The sequence below is a fragment of the Amblyraja radiata genome, chromosome 33 (assembly GCF_010909765.2).
Source record: "Amblyraja radiata isolate CabotCenter1 chromosome 33, sAmbRad1.1.pri, whole genome shotgun sequence".
NCBI classification, from domain to species: domain Eukaryota; kingdom Metazoa; phylum Chordata; class Chondrichthyes; order Rajiformes; family Rajidae; genus Amblyraja; species Amblyraja radiata.
The window spans coordinates 12,205,749-12,228,361 of NC_045988.1; the positions used below are offsets into that span (position 1 = coordinate 12,205,749).

Below are 22,613 nucleotides of genomic sequence, written 5' to 3' on the forward strand. Positions count from 1 at the left end.
GTCTGACTCTCTCTCTCTTCTGAGAGGGGTGACAGACTGGAAACGTTAACCGTAGTTGCTGGCGGACCAGCTGGAGTTTCCCAGCTAAAGGATCTGGAGTTTCCTCTGACATCGTGCGGTGGGTGGGGGGTGATGATGGGGTTGGCTACTGCTGCTGCTGCTGCAGGGAGCTGGATGCCTGCTCTGCGCTGGGCGATGGCTCCCCTCTCTCTGAAGGCTCCCCTCTCTCTCTGCATGCTCCCCTCTCTCTGCATGCTCTCCTCTCCCTCTCCCTCTCTCTCGCTCTGTGCATGTCAACCCCTCTGTGCTCCTGACACGGGCGGGCGGAGCTGCAGGAAGTGACGGGACATGCCGGGAGGAGAAGTTGGGAGAAGTCTGGGCTGGGAGTGGGACAGTTTGAGAGCGGAGCCGGGGACAGCGGCTGGTCTGCGGGCGAGGGGAGGGGAGGTGGGAGGAGGAATGACTCCGGGCTCCGCCAGGGCTTGCGGCGGGACAGTGGGACAGAGTTGCTGAAGCGGGAGGGAGAGCCGCGATGCCCGCCGAGCTGCGGCCGGGCTGGGTGTGTGTCCGCCGCCGGCCGCTGCTGCTACTGCTACTGGCCGCAGTGTGGCTGGCCGGAGCTCCGCCCGCCGGGGCGCTGGTGGCCGGGCTCAGGGTCCGCGTCCGGCTGCCCGACGGACAGATCGGCGAGGAGACGCTGGAAGCCGACACGGACACCGACTCCATCAGCATCGAGTTCAAGAAAAGCGACGGCAGCCTCATCACCTTCATCGCCGACCTGAGAAAGGTGCGGGGACCAGCGAGTGGGGGGTGGGAGGGAAGTTGGCATTTGTAGATGGGACTAGCCAGAATGGGGCAGCATGGACGTGTCGGGCCGAAGGGTCTGTTATCATGTTGTGTGACTCTGACAACTGGCCTCTCTGCAATAGGGTGTTAGGAGGTGTTTAAGAGGGAACTGCAGATGCTGGAAAATCGAAGGTACACAAAAATGCTGGAGGAACTCAGCGGGTGCAGCAGCATCTATGGAACGAAGGAAATAGGCAACGTTTCGGCCCGAAACGTTGCCTATTTCCTTCGCTCCATAGATGCTGCTGCACCCGCTGAGTTTCCCCAGCATTTTTGTGTGGGTATGATGTTAGGAGGTAACTGGATACCAGAGAGGGAAGAGGATGGGGTCAACTAGACCCTGGAGACGCAAAGTGTTGTGGAGGAATGGTGGGGGTGGTGTGTGATCCTGCAGTGAATTTGGAGCAGGAGAGGGATTTGTGGTGGACAATCCCCATCTGAGGGGATGGAATGAGAGGGCGGTGTTACCCTGGGGGAGTGAGGTCGGGATTAAGGTGGATACACGTCGAACTGTAGATGCTGGGAACTTGAGCAAAGAAAACAAAAAAAGTTCTGGAGAAACTCAGCGGGGCCAGCCAGCATCTCATCTGAAGAAAGGTCCCGACCCGAGACGTCATCTGTCCAAACCCATCCACAGATGTTGCCCGAACCGCTGAGTTCCTCCAGCACTTTGTTTTTCTGGGGTAGACAGAAGTGCTGGAGAAGTGTTTTTCTCTGAACAGGATTAAGCAATCGTCCTCTGATGAGGAAGTAATTAACTTTTGGTTGGTAATGAATGACTGTCGTCTCACTGTGGAGTGATGAGATCCAGCGGCCAGGCATGGACATGTGGTGACAAGTCTACTTCAGCATGGACTTGCCCCAGAGAGAGGGGAGAGGAGAAGAGAGATCTATTGAGAGGGGTGGTTGGGCGGGGGGGGGGGTTGAGAGGGGTGGTTGGGCGGCAGGGGGTGTTGAGAAATGGGGCAGGAGGAGGGGGTAAGGGAGGGGAGGCTGTTGAGAGGAGGGGGGGGGGGGTTAGGCGGCAGCGGGGGATTTGAGAAATGGGGGCAGGAGGGAGAGGGGAGTGGGAGAGGGGGGTAAGGGAGGGGGGAGGGGAGGCAGCGGGAGATGGTGGGACCTGAAGGGCCATTATTCGCCTTCAAGTGTTGAAACTGAGTAAACGGTGGCTTATTCAAGACGTTGGTGTTAGTGATCCCAGAGTTTGAGAAGTGAGGGGGAACACTCACTTCCTACTCTCTTTTGCATTTCCGCTTTTCTCGCATTAAGATTCTCACGGTACCACTTTTACCTTCACTCAGTTTCCTGCAAGTCTGGATTTGCAGGTCCTGTTGTGAGAGACACCTATTCAATTGGGCAATAGGACCTTTAATGAGAGCAGGAATTAACAAGTCAGCTTCTAAGCGTTGGTCGGTGCAGTTATTTGCATGTTCTCGGGTGACAGTGCGGTTGGAGCAAAGGCTTCCCAGGAAATGAAAGCAGTAAACAACAGTGTAGCGATCAGGCAGTCATCAGAACCAAGTGGGATTCTTTCCAGAGGCCCAGGGGGACAGGTGATGTGTTCAATGGGAACAGAGCTTGCAACCTGGAGCACTGTGAGCTCGTCTAGTCTCCTCATTGAGAGAGGTGTGTTCCAACGCTGAGAGCTGTTCTGAGAAGGATTAATCAACGGATACCTGGAAAAGGTGGGTTGTTTTATAAGAACAGGTTAGACAGAGAGACTTATATCACAGTCATAGTTGTAGTTGGCCCATCACGTTTTCTGGGTGGCTGTCTAGTAATCCTTCTCAGAGCAGCTCTCAATGTTTAAACAAGGATGTTTTTAAACAAGGAGACCAGAGGTGCTCACAAAGCTCCAGGCAACACGATGCAAGTGCTGTACCCAACAAAGCCCATCACCTACTCCCATGTGCACCTGGAGTATTGCGTACAGTTTTAGTCTCCAAATCTGAGGAAAGACATTCTTGCCATAGAGGGAGTACAGAGAAGGTTCACCAGACTGATTCCTGGGATGTCAGGACTTTCATTAGAAGAAAGACTGGATAGACTCGGCTTGTACTCGCTAGAATTTAGAAGATTGATGGGGGATCTTATGGAAACGTACAAAATTCTTAAGGGGTTGGACAGGCTAGATGCAGGAAGATTGTTCCCGATGTTGGGGAAGTCCAGGACAAGTGGTCACAGTTTAAGGATAAAGGGGAAATCCTTTAGGACCGAGATGAGAAAAAAAAATTCACACAGAGAGTGGTAAATTTCTGGAACTCTCTGCCACAGAAGGTAGTTGAGGCCAGTTCATTGGCTATATTTAAGAGGGAGTTAGATGTGGCCCTTGTGGCTAAAGGGATCAGGGGGTATGGAGAGAAGGCAGGTACAGGATACTGAGTTGGATGATCAGCCATGATCGTATTGAATGGCGGTGCAGGCTCGAAGGGCCGAATGGCCTCCTCCTGCACCTATTTTCTATGTTTCTATGAAAGAGTTTGAGTTTAGTTTATTGTCACGTGTGCCGAGGTACAGAGAAAAAGCATTTTGTTGTGTGCAAACCCGTCATCTGAAAGACAATACATGATTACAATCGAGCTATCCACAGTGTACAGATACATGACAAAGAGAATATTGTGCATAACATTTAGTACAAGCTAAAGCCAGTAAAGTCTGATCAAAGATAGTCCGAGGGTCTCCATTGAGGTAGATAGTATGCATAGGAAGGAACTGCAGATGCTGGTTTACACCAAAAATGCTGGAGTAGCTCAGCGGGACAGGCAACATCTCTGGAGAGAAGGAATGGGTGACATTTTGGGCTGAGACTCTTCTTCAGACTGAAAGACAGAGTCACCCATTTGATCCGAAACGTCACCCATTCCTTCTTCTGGGAGATGCTGCCCGTCCTGCTGAGTTACTCCAGCATATTGTGTCTACCTTTGAGGCAGATAGTAGCTCAGGACTGCTCTCTAGCTGTTGGTCACACTTGGCCTGCTGCCAGGCTAGCTGGTCTCCACATTGTCTACTGCAGCATTTTAGTTGGCCCACTACAAAACCTTGTTACCCACCCATACTAATCCTTGCATTAGATCTATGTATTTCTATCCCTTACCTATTTAAGTGCCTGTTTAAATGTCTCTTAAACATAATGACTATCTGACTCCACCCCTGACTCTGGCAGCAAATTTCAGATATCAATTACACTGTGTTCAAAAAATATAGTCCCCACAAATCCCCTTTAAAACTCCTTCCTCTCAAAAATATATGCCCCCTTGTTTTTCATTCCCTTGCTATGGGGAAAAAAGATACTGACTGTCCAGCATTTATATACCTTCTAAAAAATGATGTGCCTCTATCAGGTAAACCTCGGCCTTATTCACTCTGGGGTTAGTAAGCCAAGCTTATCCAACCCCTTCACCTGACTTCCATCTTCCAATCCTGGCAACATTCTGGCGAATTTCTGCTCTCTCCAGCACAACTATATCCAACATAACCATCTGTCAGTGTTGGAACTAGAACGCCACAAAGTGTGATCTAACCAGTGTTTTGTAAAGATGCAACATTATGGCCCAGCCTTTATATTCTCTGTCATGATCTACCAATGCGAGCATGTCATGTGCCGCCTTCACTAGTCCATCTACATGTTCTGCTTTTTCAGGGCACTTTGGATATGAGCCCTAAAGTCTGTTTATCAATATTCCTTAAAGTCCTACCATTTACAGAAAACATCCTAAACCCATATGGCTTCCTAAAATACACCACCTTGCATTTGTTTGGGTCAAATTCCCTTTGCCAAAGTTTCACCTGACTTTTCATCCTATATATATATATACTACTGTAGTCTTATCTAACCTTTCTTGCTATCTACAACACCACCAACATTTGTGCCATGTACAAACTTGCTCCACCCTACGTTCAGGTCCAAGTCGCAAACAGAAAGTGTCCAAGCACCCAACCCTTCAGTAGACCATTGGTCATAGATTTCCCATCAGAAACGTATCCTTCCAAAACAACCCACAAGTTTTCATTGCCAAGCCAATTGTTTATGCAATTAGCCAGCTTGGCTTTTGATCCTTGTATGCCTTAACCATCTTGACCAGCCTGCTTTGATGGTCCTTATCTTCTGCCTTATTTTAGTTCGTACCATGACGATCTCCCTGCCTTCATCAAGCATCTTAGTTATTTCCTCAATAAGATATCTCAGTCATTGTTAGTGAGGCAGGAATTCTCCCACCACAAAGCCATGGTGACTATCCCTGATCACCCCCTGCCCTTCCCAATATATATATAACTACGATATATTTATGATTTCCTCCGATAGCTTTTCTACACCTAGTGTTGTAGACCCACTGGCACATACATCCCTGCTGCCCTCTGTAAATAATTGTCTTACAATCTTCTGTCACTTGTGGCTAACAAAGATACAAATTTCCCAGTCAGGCCACCAGCTATCTCCTCTCTTGCTTCCCATCGCAACCTGGGATAAATCTTATCCAGCCTGGGATTTCATCAATCCTTATGTGTTCCATGATATCTATCACTTTCTCTTTAAGGTCAAGATTATCCAAATACTCCTCCCAGAACTCGCTATCCTCCCTGTGCTCCTCCATGGTGAATATAGGTGAGAGGTATCAGCTGGAGTTTGAGGGTCTTGGTGGGGGATGGGGTGGGGGAGGTTATGAAGAAGATGTTTACTTTTGTGGGACATCCTTGTGAGACAGACCTGCAATGAATGTTTGACATCAAGAGGTTGGTGAGTCTTTGGCATAGTCTTCTCAGAGAAGAGTGGAAGCAGACTTGGAATACTTTTTCTATCTAAACGAAGATAAATTCAGAAGAAGGGTCTCGAACCAAAACGTCACCCATAGCTTCTCTCCAGAGATGCTGCCGGTCCCGCTGAGTTCCTTCCAGCACAAAGATAAATTCCTGATAGGCGAGAGCATAAAAAGTAACCAGGAGTAGAGGAGATGCCGGGTTGAGATAAAAACGGAACAGCCATGATGTTATTGAGTGTTAAGGCTGCCTTGAGGTGTAAAATGAGCTCCTGCTCTTAATCCTATGTACGTGTGTGTTTTTCCTGCTGAATCCTTTGTTACTGAGCTGCCCAATTATCTAATTTACTTGAAGCGTGTAGACCCTCAGTCAGCGTGAATGCGGGCAATGTTCTGAAGATGAGCTCTTCAGTGCAATGACACAGAACTGTCTGACCTTTTAGTTGCTTCATAAATTGGAGTTATAATTGCCTCAGGAATCTCGTGGCAAGGATAGCTGTAGTTTGGGTCCAAAAATGTAGATTTTGCAAGAAGCTGAATTGTTGCAGCTACACGTACTTCTAACTTTGAAGCCCCTATCCTTGACTTTGGTGTTTTTATCTCCATCAGTGAAGATTTGTCGGGTGTCTGGCTGCTGCTTGGGCACTGTGCAGTGTTAGTCATAGGTTTGGCGGAAGTCTAGAGACGCTCTGGAGAAGATCAGTGAGAGAAACCTGAGTCACCTCCCGGTGGTTTGAAAGGTTTCTCCAGAGCACATGTTCAATAATGGAAAAGCGAGAGAGACACAAAATATTGGAGTAACCTCAGCGGATCAGGCAGCATCTCTGGAGAAAAGGAATAGGTGATGTTGTGGGTCGAGACCCTTCTTCAGACCTTATGATTTGGTAATGGAGACATGGACACTGTGCCTGAAACCAGACTGCGGGAAGAGTCTACACTGAAAGTCCCACACTTACTCACGTGGTTGTTCTTATTCCTTGTGGTTTATTCCTTCCAGGTTTCCTGCTGCTGCCTTACTAATCACACCGCCACACCCAGCACCAGTGATAGTGCTCAGCTGGTGGGAAATAGACAACGAGAAGGGATTGCTTTGTATTAGCAGCGTTAGATATGTTTGCTCAATGAGTTGAACTGATCAGCATTAGGAGGACTATGTTTTTAGCGAGGTTGTCTCCCTACCCTGTGTATGTGTGTCATTTGTGGGATGCAGGAGTAGATCTGAAAAAGGTATTTCTCTGACTAGTAATGGATAAATTGCTTGAGATGAAGTCAGACCTTGTCCATCAGGAGCATCTGCATGCAACATTTATCCCAAACGGCTCCACATTCCACCAATGTACGTCTGAAATCAAATTGAGTTGCGACTGCATAAAGCATGTTCTGGTAACTGCAGAAATTCATTGACAATACAAACTGTTGGCTGATGGATCAGGAAGTCAACTGATCATGTGTTGTTAAACAATGGGCAGTGTATCCTGTTTCTCTGGGCACTGACTAGGTTTGCCCATTGCGACCGTATCCGTAAGGAGATGCAGGCAACTGTTGAATGGAGGTGGTCTCCTGGTCTTCTCACTGATAGAAAGGAGATGAGGGGGGATTTCTTTAGTCAGAGGGTGGTGAATCTGTGGAATTCATTGCCACAGATGGCTGTGGAAGCCATGTGGGTGGATATTTTTTAAGGCAGAGATAGACAGATACTTGATTAATAAGGGCGTCAGTGGTTATGAGGAGAAGGCAGGAGAAAGGGGTTGAGAGGGAGGGATAGATCAGCCATGATTGAATGGCATAGACTTGATGGGCCGAATGGCCTAATTCTGCTCCTAGAACCTATGAGGACATAGAACAGTACAGCACAGAAACAGGCCATTCAGCCTATGATGCCCATGCCGAAAATAATACCAAGATAAATTAATCTCATGATGTCAAGACCTATTTTATCTGCCCACACGTGATCCAGATCCTCCCATTCCCTGCATATCCCTGGCCCTATCTAAAAGCCTTTTAAACACCATCATATCTGTCTCCACCTTCACACCTGGCAGCACATTCCAGGCACCCACCACCCCTTACGTAAACATTTCCACGCACCTCTCCATTAAACTGCCTCTTTCACCTGAAAGCTCCGCCCTCTAGTCTTTGATAGTTCCACTCTGGTGAAAAAGATTCTGATGCCACTCATTATTTTAATGGCGGCATCAGTGTGGGCGGCCCGGTGCGGGGCGGAGACGGTGCTCCGGTGGCTGAGGCGGCGTTCTGGTGGCAGCGACCTGAATCCGGGGCTTGGCCGCGGGCCAGTGGACGACATAGTCGGGAGCTCGCAGGGCACAGGCTGGTGCCTGTTTTCCGGAGCTCCCGTGGCAACAACTGCGTCCGCTGGACTGGAGGGCGGCAGCTTCGACCACCCCCGGGCCGCGGAGCTTGAACCGCGGGACTGACTTGCCATCGCCCGGTGGGGTATCGCCTCAGCGCAGAGGGAGAAGAGGAGGGAAGAGACAGTAACTCTAAGACTTTTGCCTCCATCACAGTGAGGAGGTGCTTGGTGAACTCACTGTGGTGGATGTTAATTTGTGTTTATTGTGTGTTGTTTATTATTACATGTATGGCTGCAGGCAACGACATTTCGTTCAGACCGAAAGGTCTGAATGACAAATAAAGGATTCAATTCAATTCAATTCAATTCAATTCAATTCAATTTATGTGATTCTATCAGCTTTCTCTAGTTTTCGTTAGGTATAACTCTTAGGGCTAATGGGATCAAGGGATACGGGGAGAAAGCAGGAATGGGGTACTGATTTTGGATGATCAGCCAAGATTCAAGAGAGTTTATTGTCATATGTCCCAGATAGGACAATTAAATTCTTGCTTTGCTTCAGCACAACAGAATATGGTAGGCATGAATACAGAACAGATCAGTGTGTCCATATACCATTAAATAAATATATACACACATGAATAATCATATATATATATACACACCATGATCATATTGAATGGCAGTGCTGGCTCAAAGGGCTGAATGGCCTACTCCTGCACCTATTTTTTATGTTTCTAAATTTCTAAGTTTCTATGTCTCCTCTCAGCCTCTGGTATTCCAAGAAAAAACAATATAAATTGTCCAATGTCTCCTTCCAGCGAATATCCTCTAATCCACGAAGCATTCTCATAAATCTCTCCTGTAACCTCTCCAAAGCCGCCACATCCTTCCTGTAATGGGTCAATCTGAACTGTATACTTGTTTATGCAAAATACTGCAGATGTTGGAAATCAGAAGTAGAAAATATTGCATTTGCTTGGCATCAAGGACAGAGAGATGAATGTTTCAGGGGATAAACTTTCCCATGAATGGCACTGTTGATTTCAATCAGATTAAGATCTTTGAACCCCTCACTGTTGCAAGATGGAATGTGAGGGGGCTGAGAATGCACGCCATTAATGCCATGGTGGGTTTTTTTAACTGTTTCTTAGCTGACGATGGAGGCATGCTTGCAACAAGAATAGTCGCCGAGTGTTCCGGATGGCATGTCAGTGGTTAATTGTGTTGTTGACCCTGGACTAGGGAGAGCAGCAGGGCAGCTTTTGTTTGGTATGAAGTTCAGTTATTTACATGAATTCTTTCGGAAGCAATAAATCTCAGACGACCTCTAGTGCTTTGAGTTTGTCCGGCATTGACGGTAGATGAAGCCTGAGGTTTTCATCTTGTTGTGTGTGGTTCACCTCTTGGCAGGTGGGTATTGAAGTTGCCACTGGTTACACCACAGCTCGGGCTGATTCCCATGAAATGTTCTGTGCCTCTGCGTAGGCGTATCTTCGTTCTGCCAAAACTTGTTCCACTCCTGCAGGAAATGTGATTAAGAATATTCATTCCCATTGTCTTCGAAGCCCATCCTTCAGGACTTGACAAAAAAAAGAAAGATGACTTTGGATTCTAGCAGCAGTTAGATTATGATTAACTCTTTCCACCAACCTCTGAGAAGGTAGTGTTTACTCAGTGAGATGGAATGACTAGAATCTCGAAATTCCCATCCCTGGGACGTGGACCCCCCAGAGCTGACATTATATTTGGCACAATCTCTGGAGAAAAGAAATCGGTGACGTTTCGAGTCGAGACCCTTCTTCAGACTCGGAAGAAAAGGAATAGGTGACGTTTTGGGACAAGACCCTTCTTCACAGTGTGATGAAGGGTCTCGACCCGAAACGTCACCTATTCCTTTTCTCCAGAGATGCTGCCTGACCCGCTGAGTTACTCCAGCTTTTTTTGTCTATCTTCGCTTTAAACAAACATTTGCAGTTCCTTCCTACACATTATTTTTGGTACGTTGTCAACTGTGTCCTCTCTCTTCTACATTCAGGTGCAGATGGTTCACTGATTCACTGTCAAACATGAGCACAAAGTACTCTCCAGTGTCCTCCTTGCGCCCTGCATTCCTTATGTGTGCTTGGCAAGGATGTCTTGCAATTCAAAATATATTGGCTGCGCTCTCTCTTTCAATAATTTTAGTTTAGATTAGATCTTATTAGACCCTCTTGCTGCAAGTGCTGGCACGTCGAGGGTTGATGTTGGCGCTCCTTGATTGTTGACACTTGAGGCATCAGTGCATCTCAAAGCAAAATGCTGCAGCTGCTGGAAAGCTGAAACAAACAAAGGACTTGCTGGGAATTATCAGCAGGTCTGGGCAGTACCTGAGACGATAGAAACAGAGTTAACATTTCACGTTGATGGTCTCTTCTTCAAAGTGGGACGCTAAGAAAGTAGCAGAACGTGCTTTAAGTAGCAGAGAGGGGGAGGAATGGAGTTCCTCACACAGGGAGTTTCTCCGATAGTTGGAGACCATGATTATCTACTTGACGCCATTGCCATCGTTACCCTCTAGGAGAGGTTGATGAAAGCTTAGTAATTGTAACGGGAGCAGTGTAAATGGAGGCTGCTGAATGAGCAAAGTGAACAGAGGAGAATGGTCCGATGGAGCAGCACAGTGGCACAGCGGTAGAGCTGCTCTCACAATGCTGGAGTCTCTGGTTCGACCCTGACCTCAGGTGCTGTTTGTACCTTCTCCCTGTGACTGTGTGGGTTTTCTCTGGGTGCTCTGGGTTCCTCCTACATTTCAAACATGTGCAAGTTTGCTGGTTAATTGGTCCCCTGTAAATTGCCGCTAGTGTGTAGGACATGGAACTAGTGTGAACGGGTGATCGTTGGTTGGCACGGACTTGGTGGGCTGAAGGGCCTGTTTCCATGCTGTATCTCTGACCGGAACAGAACTGAACAGTGCTGCAACCGTGAGATGCTGCACATAGCAGCTTTTGGAAATCTGAAATAAACGGAAATTCTAAAAATATTCACCAGATCAGCCGGCACCGGCAGAAAGAGGAACAAGATGAACAATTGTGACCGTTACAGACGAATGATTTGTCAAAATTGTTTTTCAAGGGTTGAAATGTCAAAGACTAGGGAGCATAGCTTTAAGGTGGGAGGGAAAAGTTTAAAGGAGATGCGTGGGGCAAGTTTTTTTACACAGAGGGTGGTGATGCCTGGAACACGCTGCCAGGTGTGGTGGTTGAGGCAGATAATGCCTTATCCATCCTGAAGCCATGGTCTCCAGTAAGAAAGTGCCAATTCGGGACCTCCAAACCACAGAGTGTGTTTGACCGTCCCAACGTCGGAGTTTTGATCATCCCAACGAGAGGGCCTGTACATCGGGCCGTCCGTAGCGGCGACTACAGAGGGTTTATGGCCCCGACCACAGGTGAACAAAAGAGGAGGACTGGCTGAACTTTGTTGCCTTCCGCCACAGTGAAGAATGGTGTGGTGGATGTTTGTGTTAAATCTTATTGGGTATTGTGTGTTCTTTTTATGTGTATCGCTGCTGGCAAATTCATTTCACTGCACCTTCAGGTGCATGTGACGAATAAAATTGACTTTGACTTTGATAATATGGTGGCGGTTGGGAGACCTCTAGATGGGCACGGAATGGAGGGATGTGTATGATATGCAGGTAGAGGCGATTAGTTTATCTTGGCATCATGTTCGGCACAGTTTGTTGGCCGAGGAATCTGTCCTTGCCCTGTGCTGTTCTATGTTCTGCGCTGTATTGAAGACGTGGGGATGGGATGGATGAGCTGCTTCAAATACGATCCTTATTCTTTGACTGAGGTCGTGACTCCAACAACAGAAGTGTCTCCTATTTGGACCCGAGTGTTATCAGGACTCCCCAATATCATATAAAATGACACAAAATGCTGGAGTAACTTGGCTGGTCAGGCAGCATCTCTGGAAAAGATGGATAGTTGATGTTGACAAAGAAATGCTGTCTCGGTTTCAAGGTCTGTCACTCTTGCATCACCTCCTGCAACTTGGCTCCTTGGTCAGAGTTTTAACCAAGGGTGTGATGGAAGTGGAGTCAAGTTGGAGTCTTGGCAGAATCCAGAGGGGCTTCAGCCTCCATCAGTTGACTGGTGATTGAGAGCACCGGGTGTAGTTTAGGAGAAGGTAAATACCGAGAATGAGATGCCATGTTGTCTCATACCAAATGAGTTGGTTTGAAATTCCAGCATTACCTGTCTTTGGCACTGATGTTGAGCCACGTTCATCTGTGCCAAATGGCAATCTGTGTTTGGCATGTTGAGCTACAGTGGTGTTTGATTCTAATGTGATGCCAGCTTTGCTGCTTCAAGGGAGTGGATATGAAAGTGGGATAACATAGAACTAAACTAAGCTGGTGTGAATGGGTGATCAATGCTCAGTGTGGGTTGAAGGGTCTGCTTCCAAGCTGTTTTACTAAACTAAACTGGTGGGAACAGGTGATCAATGATTGCATGAACTCATTGTCTGATGGGCCTGTTTTCATCGAAGATAGACACAAAATGCTGGAGTATCTCAGCAGCAAGGGCAGCATCTCTGGAGAGAAGGAATGGGTTTCCATGGCGTATCATTAAACTAAACAAAGTCCAAAACTATGATGGCTGTAATTTTCTCATTGAGTGAGATGGGACGTAACTTGTCATTACTTCTCTTGTCACATTCAAGTATTTCCTCAAAGACACTTCGCAGATCATTAACCTGTTGTTGCATAACTCTTGTCTTAATCCATAACTTCATGATAATGTAAAAGAGAGTTAATGTGTAATGGGCTAGTTAACCCTTTTAATCTTTAATTAGCCTTTCACCCTTTTATTGACTTGCCCAAAATAGAATATTGGGGCCATTTTAACAACTTGTAAAGTTGTAAGTTGTAAAGGAGTAAGTGTGGTCGGCAGGGACATTGTAATGTATGTTTCTTGAATATTGTTTGGTTTAGAGATACAGCACGGAAACAGGCCCTTCAGACCTCCCGAGTCCTCACCGACCAACAATCCCCAAACACTAACATTATTCTACACACTGGGGACAATTTATACCCTCTGACCAAAGTTAATTAACCTACAAACCTGCACGTCTTTGGAGTGTGAAAGGAAACTGGAGCAACCTGGAAAATCCCTTGCGGTCACAGGGAGAACGTACAAACTCCGCACAGACAGCACCCAAAGTCAGGATCAAACCCGGGTCTCTGACGCTGTAAGGCAGCAACTCTACCACTGCGCCACCGTGCCGTGCAAATTGTCTTTTGTAAAATTTATTGCAACAGTCCGTTTGTGATCTGAAATCTGACTTTAATTTGGAGACTTTTACTCGTGTCGTTTTGCTGTTTAATGGCTCGGAAAGAGTTAATTGGCAGGTTTAACTCCACAGATCACGAAGTCGGGCTCATTACTCAGAGTTTCTGCCAAATTGTTTTCTTCTCTTGTGGAGAGCTTGGACTATGAAGGGCAGGAAACATGCAGAAGTTGCCTGTCGTTCCTGTCCTTTAGATACCCTTGATGCTTGAAAGCTAAAGCATACATAAAGTTAGCTCTTGGGAAAACCAGTCGCTCCAGCTTTTGGTTTCAGGAAGTGAAAACCAAGTGAAGCAGAGATGTAGTGAGAGTGCAAACCGCACCAGGGAATAAGACAATCCTGCAGCAAGAACTCAGTGGGGTGGGCAGCACTGGAGGGTGGAGGTGGGGGCAGGGAGAGGGGTGGGGGAAGGAATGCTCAACGTCTCGGGACGAAGCCTAACATCAGGATAATTTTTTCCACACCCTCCCCCCATAGATGCTGAAGTCTGCTGACTTCCTCCAGTATGTTGTTTATGGCCCCAGATCTGTTGTGACTCCATGTAATGTAAGTGAAGCGAGACTGATAGATAGACCAGAGGAATTGTATGATGATTGTGCCCTGAAATAATGTTTGGAAAGGGATGGTTCTGACATTCATTTTACATTTAATTAACAAGATATGTTTGTCAATGGCTTGAGAACATTTATTGCCCATCTCTATTTGATGTGGAGAAAGTGGTGATGAGCCTTTTCAAACAGCGTTTACATCCGTGCTAAATGTATTCAGTAGGTTCCGAATTGTACAATTGCTGCCTATCAAGTGACCTTAACTCCTAATCGCAACATGCTGAGCTGTTAATACTGAGCAAAATGACAATCCATTGTGAATGGAACCAGAGGTCTGGACACACAGCCAGTACATGCTGCTTTGTACAATTGACTAAATACAAGGAAAGAGGGTTGTTTAGTTTAGTTTAGAGATACAGCACGGAAACAGGCCATTCGGCCCACCGGGTCCCTGCCGGCCAGCTAGGGACAATTTTAAAAAACATTTACCAAACCAATTAACCTACAAACCTGAACGTCCTTGGAATGTGGGAGGAAACCGAAGATCTCGGAGAAAACCAATGCAGGTCGCGGGGAGAACGTACAAACTCCGTACAGGCAGCACCCGTAATTGGGATCAAACCCGGGTCTCCGGCGCTGCATTCGCTGTAAGCCAGCAACTTTACCGTTGCACCACCGTGACTGTGAGGAAGGACAGCGAGAGATCAAAGTAAATGTGTAGGAAGGAACTGCAGATGCTGGTTTAAATTGAAGATAGACGCAAAAATGCTGAAGTAACTCAGTGGGTCAGGCAGCATTTCTGAAGAAAAGGGATAGGTGACATTTCGGATCTGAAGAAGGGTCTCGACCTGAAACATCACCTATTCCTTTTCTCCAGAGACGCTGCCTGACCTACTGAATTACTCCAGCTTTCTGTGCTTATCTTCAGATCAGAGTAAATGTTGGGGTATGTTGAGTAATTTGCCAAAATTAATTCAAGCTGGGTAAAGAGGAATTGGAACAAATATCAGTGACGGAACATTGGTCAGAGCCAGGAGCACTAGGTCTGGCTCGGATTGTGAGAGTCATCAGATTGTTGGCTCCAGCCCACTTACCCTGAAAATCTCTTTCCTCTTCCCCCATCAACGTCCCAACAAAATACACTCCCTTGGTCCCTCTTTTGGTCATTCATACTCGACTCTTCTCTGTTTTTAAATCCTAGGTAGAATCAGCACACAATTTTTTTCAACAGATTCCAAAACCACACTCGGAATTTAGACCAAAACTCTGCCACGTGGGCAGAATCCACAGTGGCGCAGTGGTAGAGCTGCTGCCTTACAGCGTCAGAGACCCGGCCACGGATCCTGACCACGGGTGCTGTCTGTGTGGAATTTGCACGTTCTCCCTTGACCTGCATGTGTTTGTTCCGGGTGCTCCCCGTTTCCTCCCGCATCCCAACGATGTGCAGGTGTGTCGGTGAATTTGCTTCGGTAAATTGTTCGGTAAAGTGTGTAGGATAGAACTAGTGTGGACGGGTAATCGCTGGTCAGCATGGACTCAGAGGGCTGAAGGGCCTGTTTCCACGCTGTATCTGTAAAACAAAAACTAAACCAACAGCCACTCATTGTTAGAGCCAATCTGCCCCGTTTCTTTAGCTAACAGAGCTTATTCAAAGAATCACTGTACCAGCCAGCACTCCGGTGCTGTAATGACATTGTTCTGGGACCACATGCTTCCCATGGCAACATGGCCTTTGATTATAGGACTGATCATTACTTCATTGGCTTGCATTATTGGACATTGCCTCAAAATAATCCGTCAATCTTTAGGACAGGAGGTCATAGCTTCAGAATTAAAGGGCGCTCCTTTAGAAAGGAGATGAGGAGGAACTTCTTTAGTCAGAGGGTAGTTAATCTGTGGAACTCATTGCCGCAGAGGGTTGTGTCAGTAGATATTTTTAAGGCAAAGATAAACAAATACTTGATTAGAACGGGCATCAAGGGTTAAGGGGAGAAGGCAGGAAAATGGGATTAGGAGGCAGGGGTCAGCCAAGATTGAATGCTGGAGTAGATCCGATGGGCCGAATGGCCTCATTCTACTCTAACTTGTGAATATTGACCATGCCTTCCGGCCCATGCATGGTGATTGTATGAACATAAGTTGTAGAAAAAGGGTGTCTTCATTCTGGATACTGCCAGTCATTCTCTCCCTTCTACTAATGCATGTACAGCCAGTGTTTTTGTTGGCATTGGTGTCGGTACAAAGATGCCCAGCTGTATGTTGTTGGATCTCTTGGGCTCTCCTTGCTGTTCTCTTGTCCAACTGCAGGAACTGTGGAGCCATCGCTCCACAGGCCAGGGATGAATGCACACTGTGCCAGTGATGAATGGGAGGAAGGATTTGGACCTAGTTTGCTTTGATTCAGACCAAACCTCGTGGGGTTAATGCTAGAGGAATGAGGCGTCCTGCTAGGACACAGTCTTTGAAGAGTTAAAAACCTGAGTGTCAATTTGCCGAGCACCATGTTAGACTTTGCCTTTATATTACTCGTTTACAATCGTGGAAGTTCTTAGATCTTTTTCTCGAAGTGACAGGGTCCAAGTGGAAGTGATGAAGACCAAGTGTCAGGTTTTGAGCACATTTTTTGGGGGAGGGGGGAGGGGAGGAAAGCCAATAAAATAATGATGTATCAATTCAGTAATTTGGGATGGACAACAACTTGGATAAAGTGGGAGGATGACAAGGAGCAGGAACACAGGGGGCAGTGTTAGCTCTGACTGGAACTCATCCAGAAGGGGAGGGAGCATTAAAGTACAGACCTGGGGAATGAAAATAAACAGAGAAACAGTGAATGGCGAAAAAGAAAACACTCAAGTGATTCAGAGTCTGAAAACTGATCACAGCCTGAGTCACCTCCTGGTGGGTTGAAAGGTTTCTCCAGAACAACATTGCAAACATCTGGTGGAGAATTGTAGGGGCCAGCTAGGGGTCTGCATGTGTCCAGGCCTTTCATCAAACAGTTCCCAGCGGCACATGGCACCACTTGCTGGGGGACTGCGGCAGTGTTTACAGCCCAAAGCAGGCAGCACTCTTCTCCATTTTCATTGTGTGTGTGTGTGCGTGGTTTAGTTTGATGTATTATTGTCACATGTACCAAGGTACATTCAAAAGCTTTTATTTGCATGCTATCCAGTCAAAGAAAAGACTATACATGATTATAAAAAATTGAATTGAATTGAATTTATTTGTCATTCAGACCTTTTGGTCTGAACGAAATGTTGTTGCCATGCAGTGATACATATAATATAAAAGACAAAAACACACAATAAACACAAATTTAACATCCACCCCAGTGAGTTCACCAGGCACCTCCTCACTGTGATGGAAGGCAAAAGTCTTAAGTCTTTGTCTCTTCCCTCCTTGTTCTCCCAAAAAAGACTTGGGTGGAGCAGTTCCCAAACCAGGCGGTGAACCGTGATGCATCCCAATAAAGTGCTTGCTATGAAACATCTGCAGAAGTTGGTGATGGCTGTTGGGGACATGCCGAACGTCATCATTGTGGTCTGTATGTCAGGAAGTCGAGGATCCAGTTGCAGACTCCCGGGTTCCACAAGTTTGGCGATGGGCTTGGTTGGGATAATGGTATTAAAAGCAGAGTTCCAGCCTATGAATATTAGTATGATGTAGGTGTCCTTCTTATCCAGGTGTTCCAGGGATGATTGTGTGGCCAGTGAGATGGCATCAGTCGTAGACCTGTTGTGGTGGTTAGGTCACAGTTGCTTGGAAGGCTGGATTTAATGTGTGGCATAAGCTGCCTTTCAAAGCACCATGACGGTGGATGTCAAGGTCACTGGGCGGTAGTCATGAAGGCTTGGGATCTTGCTTTTCTTTGGCACTGGGATGATACTGGAATTCATGAAGCAGGTGGGCATCTCAGAACGGAGTAGGGAGAGATTAAAGATGTCCATGAACACTCCTGCTAGTTGGTCCACACAGTTCCAAAGGACGGGGCCAGGGACTCCATCCGGGCCAGTTGGTTTCCATGGGTTCAGCCTCAAGAAAACCGATCTAACTTCTGCAACAGTGACCCTGGGAAAAGGCAGACTCGAGTCTGACAGGATGGATGTCTTCTGCTTAAAGCGAGCTTTGAAAGTGTTAAATTCATTAGGGAGGGTCTCACTATTATCAGTAATAATAATAATAATAATAATAATAATAATAATAATAATAATAATAATAATAATAATAATAAAAAAATTTATTTTTGGGTGCCTTTCAGAAATCTCAAGGACACCTTACAGAGATTAACAAGAATAATAAAACATATAATCGGAATAAAATAAATAATAAAGACATCACCAAAACACAAATTAAAAACAGAATTCAATCCAAAGACAAAAAAAATCAAAAACACAATGTGAAGAGAGAGCAGCGGCAGCTAAAGCGCGCCAGCGTCCACTCTCCCTTCCGACAGCCATCTTGGACACAGACTAACATGTTTACTTACATACAAAAAAAAAATCATCCCCCACAATGGTTACCACTGTGGGGGAAGGCACAATGTCCAGTCCCCATCCCCAGTTCACCCAAAGTCAGGCCTATTTGAGGCCACCGCTATTGCCTCTACGGAGGCCCGATGTTCCTGGCCGTTCTGGCCGGGTGATGTTGCCCCGGCGTCGGGAGAGTCCTCTCAGCGGCTGGGCCACCTGGAACGGCCGCTTCCTGACTGGAGACCGCGGCTTCCGAAGCCGACAAGGCCGCGCCGGTTTGGAGCTCCCAGGCTCCCGATGTTAGAGTCGGCACCGCCCGCTCCGCAGATCCGCAGCCCGGAGGTGTTGATCTCGGCGGTCACAGCTCACCGGAGCTCCAGCGCGTCGATCCAGCGCGGCGACCCAGGCAAGGCATCGCCCGCTCCGCGATAGCGCCCCAGCACTGTGCCGCCACCGAAGCCGAGGTGCTGGGCGGTCCCCGCCAGGAAACGGCGCTCCACCCCCGCTGGTAGGCCACGAGGACGGGTCGACGGGGCAGCCCGGAGAAAAAGCTGCCTAACCAACCAGGTAGGGACCTAGAAGTATAATTACCTCCTTCCCTCCACATTAAAAAGTCCTTTCTCCAACAGACAAAGGACAGGACTTACTAAAACTCCAAAGAAAAGTGAGGTAAACGGATGGCTGCTGGTTAGCAGCCGTTCCCCAAGATGGCTCCTCCCACTATTGCTGTCTGACTCCGCTTTGTAGCCAGTTATAGCCTTCGGGCCTTGCCACAGTTGCCGGGTGTCTGAGTGATTATACTGGCTCTCAAGTCTGGCCTGGTATTGTCTCTTGCCATTCCTCATGGCTATTCTTCTCCCCTGCCCACAGTCTCCATCCAATCTTTTCCCTTTTACCAGATCGCAATCAACACTGCCCACTGAGTTGGCACCTGCGTACATATAGAACAATGTAGACTTTAGCAATACAGTGTGGAAACAGGCCCTCAAGCCCACCGTCCACACAGACCAGCAATCCCCGTACACTAGCACTATTCTCCACATTAGAGACAATTTACAATTTACAGAAGCCAATTAATCTACCACCTGCACGTCTTTGAAGTGTGGGAGGAAGCCGGAGCACCCAGAGAAAATCCACGCAGTCACAGGGAGAATTTACAAAGGTACAAACTCCATGTTGACAGCACCCATAGTCAGGATCAGCAAAGCTAGATTGACTGCCCTCTATGTCACGAGGCCTCTCCACTCTCTGCCTCAACCCTCTCCTGTGGTCTTCCTATCATCGTGCTCGGCACGAGTTCTCAAAGCATAAAACTGTTCGCTCAGCAATCAGAAACTAGTGATTCAATGTGAAAAAGATCAGCCCAGGTGAAAGAGCCAATACTGAAACATCTAGATTGAGTTCATTTTGTTCTTGAAGCTGAATCTTTTGGTTTGTATGAACAAGGAAGCTGCATCATTGCCAAAGCCCCCAGTCAGCTTGGGAAGAGATGACTACTTTATCCATCTAATCAGGTCGGCATTGGCCTCTGATACCCGATGACCATCAATGTGCCCTGAAGTGAACAGACAGCCAGTTGTATCACCTGCACCTTCTCAAGGAAATTGGTTGATTCAATGTGATCTTGCTAACATTTCCACACCTTCAAAGCATCCCCATTCATTTAATGGTTGGGGCATTTAACATAAGAGTCGGAAGGTCATGTTACAGCTTCATTGGACTTTGGTTAGGCCACATTTGGAGTATTTCGTGCAGTTCTGCTCACCTTATTACAGTAAGGATGTGTAGGTTTTGTTTAGTTTAGTTGAGTCATGTGTACAGTGAAAGGCTTTTTTGTTGCATGCTCTCCAGTCAGCGGAAAGACTATACATTAATATAATCAAACCATCCACAGTGTACAGAAACAGGATAAAGGGAATAACGTTTAGTGTAACTGAAAGAGCACAGAGGAGGTTTACTGGAATGATGCCTTGGATTTGGGGGCATTAGCTACAGGGTGAGGTTGGACCAGACTTGGATTGTTTTCTCTGGAATGCCAGAAGTTGTGGGGAGACGTGATAGAAGTATATAAAATTCCGAGAAGCGTAGACATGGTAGAGAGTCAGAACTTTTTTTTCCCAGAATGGAAAAAATCAAATGCTTGAAGGCATAGTTTTATGGTGAGAAAGGCAGCATTGAAAGGTGATGTGCAGGGTCAGTTTTTTTTACACAGAGGGTGGTGAGTGCCTGGAATGCACTGCTGGGGGCGGTGGTTAGGCAGATATGATGGTACCATTTAAGAGACTTTGGATAAGCATATGGATCTGAAGGGAATGTTGGGATATGGATTATGTGCAAGCAGTTAACAATTTGCCTTGGCCTGATGTTTGGCACAGACATTGTGGGCTGAAGGGTCTGCCTGTTCTGTTATATGTTATGTGTTTAATGCTTTTTACCTCTTAAGGACTGAGTCCTTTGCATCCAAAGAGAGTGCAGAATAATCAGCTATAAATAACAAAGAGCTGAATTACCAGTTAATATCTTTCAGATGGTGTAGGTTAATAATTGGCCCACTGATTTGTAGTGCCATGGGGTGTCTGAGAGGGTGGAAGAATCCCAGGGTTAACGTCACATTTGAACAATGATGGTCCTTCAGAACTATAATGAAAAGTCATCTTGGAGTTTTATCTTTCTGCCTGGTCTTGGATTTGAACTTGTGATCATTTTTTTTCCATAAATGTTATTTGCTGTGCTAAATCTAATACCAGACATTGGTTAGTGTGACTGCATCACATGCAGTGCCTGTCACGTACATTTTCTCTAATAATCAAAAATTATAATTATCAGATCTGATTTTCTAATTTGCCGGATAGAAATTAGTTTTGTTTTGAGGTACAGCATAGAAACACGCCCTTCAATCCACCGATTCCACGGCGCCCAGCAATTACCCATACATTAATTTTATCCTACACACTAGGGACGATTTGTAGAAGCCAATTAACTTACAAACCTGCACGTCTTTGGAATGTGGGAGGAAACCGGAGCACCCAGAGAAAACCCACGTGGTCACAGGAAGAATGTACAAACTCCGTACAGACAGCACCCATAGTCGTGACCGAACATGGATCCCTGGCGCTGTAAGGCAGCAGCTCTGCCGCTGCAGAATATACAGCAATATATTTGTAAACCACTGCTCTGTCATTCAGCACAAATCTTTCCACCCTGTCGCAGGGTGTTGGTCATATCACCGTTTCCATTTTAATCTGTTTGAAATGCAAACCGTGGAGCAGCACTGAGTCCCTGCAGCGCTGAGTTACTGCAGTGGCTTAGACGGGTTCTCTGCTTTCTGCTCCTGGTAAGTTCCACAGGGACTTTTCCTAATTGGACTTCGTTCAACTTCAGACTTGTATTTGCTTATCAACAGGAAGTGGATTATTTTATCCCTTCATGTATCTGAAACATACGATAAGGGACAGGGAGAGATTGTAAAATGTGACACATAATCTGAGCCGGAGACTGATCAAAGGCTACTTTCTCAGAAGTTTTTTTGTTTGGAAACACAGCCTTTCCTGTGTTGGGTTGCAAATCTACAACTTTCTAATGAGCTGCCCTGAGGGTTGACATTAGTTGCATTTTAATCTTTTAATGGATCCGATTGTTAGGACGAGGGTGGGGAAGGCTAATGGGGTGGGGGGGGGGGGAGGGGGGGGAGAGGGGGATGGAGAGAGAGGGGGTGGAGGGAGAGTGGTTATTGAGATGGAGTTATGAGAATGAACTCCTTTGCTGGGAAGGTCTCCACCAAAGATCCTACAGCGAGCAAGATAGACCACTCGACGAAAAAGACGTACTACGGTCATGGGCAGATCCATGGGTAATTTTCGGCCCCATTTCCGTAACCGGCTTCCGTCTCCGCACCAAAGATACCATAGCGGAGCTAGTGCGGAGATGGAAGCCGATTTCGGAAACATCCTCGTAAAAATAAAAGTTATTTGGTAAAAATCTTCTCCTCGTTTTCAGAATTATAATTTATTAACACGTTGAATACACTGCGAGTCGGGTCGGGTCGGGTCGGGTTACTGAAATGGATGAGAAAAAGTTCCACATTCTGTTCCGTTGCGTACTACACATTGCATTTAGAAGGAGTGATCTATCTTGCTCCACTATAGGATCTTTGGTCTCCACAACATTGGTCTGATCAATGTTCCAATGGTTATATTTAGCCAGCTGACCTGTTCCACGGTGTCAGTGGGAGAACTGTTGTACATCAAATGAATTCTCTCCATTGGTTTAGTTTACTTTAGAGATACAGCGTGTAAATGGCCCTTCGGCCCACAGAGTCCGTGCAAACCTGTACGTCTTTGGAGTGTGG

General features: G+C 46.6%; 1 protein-coding gene across 2 annotated transcripts in view; it reads left to right on the forward strand.

The window, feature by feature from the left end:
- The first annotated feature begins 230 nt into the window (after positions 1–230).
- The window catches only part of oaf (out at first homolog), a 34,297-nt gene continuing 11,914 nt past the window's right edge, over positions 231–22,613 (forward strand). Inside the window, exons 1-2 of one of the 2 annotated variants that reach the window (XM_033049961.1) lie at positions 232–543; positions 580–787. In XM_033049961.1, the coding sequence (XP_032905852.1) occupies positions 533–543; positions 580–787 (219 nt within the window). In that variant the 5' untranslated portion in view covers positions 232–532. Of the gene's footprint in view, positions 788–22,613 lie in introns of both variants that reach the window. The other variant, XM_033049960.1, reaches the window with a different exon arrangement.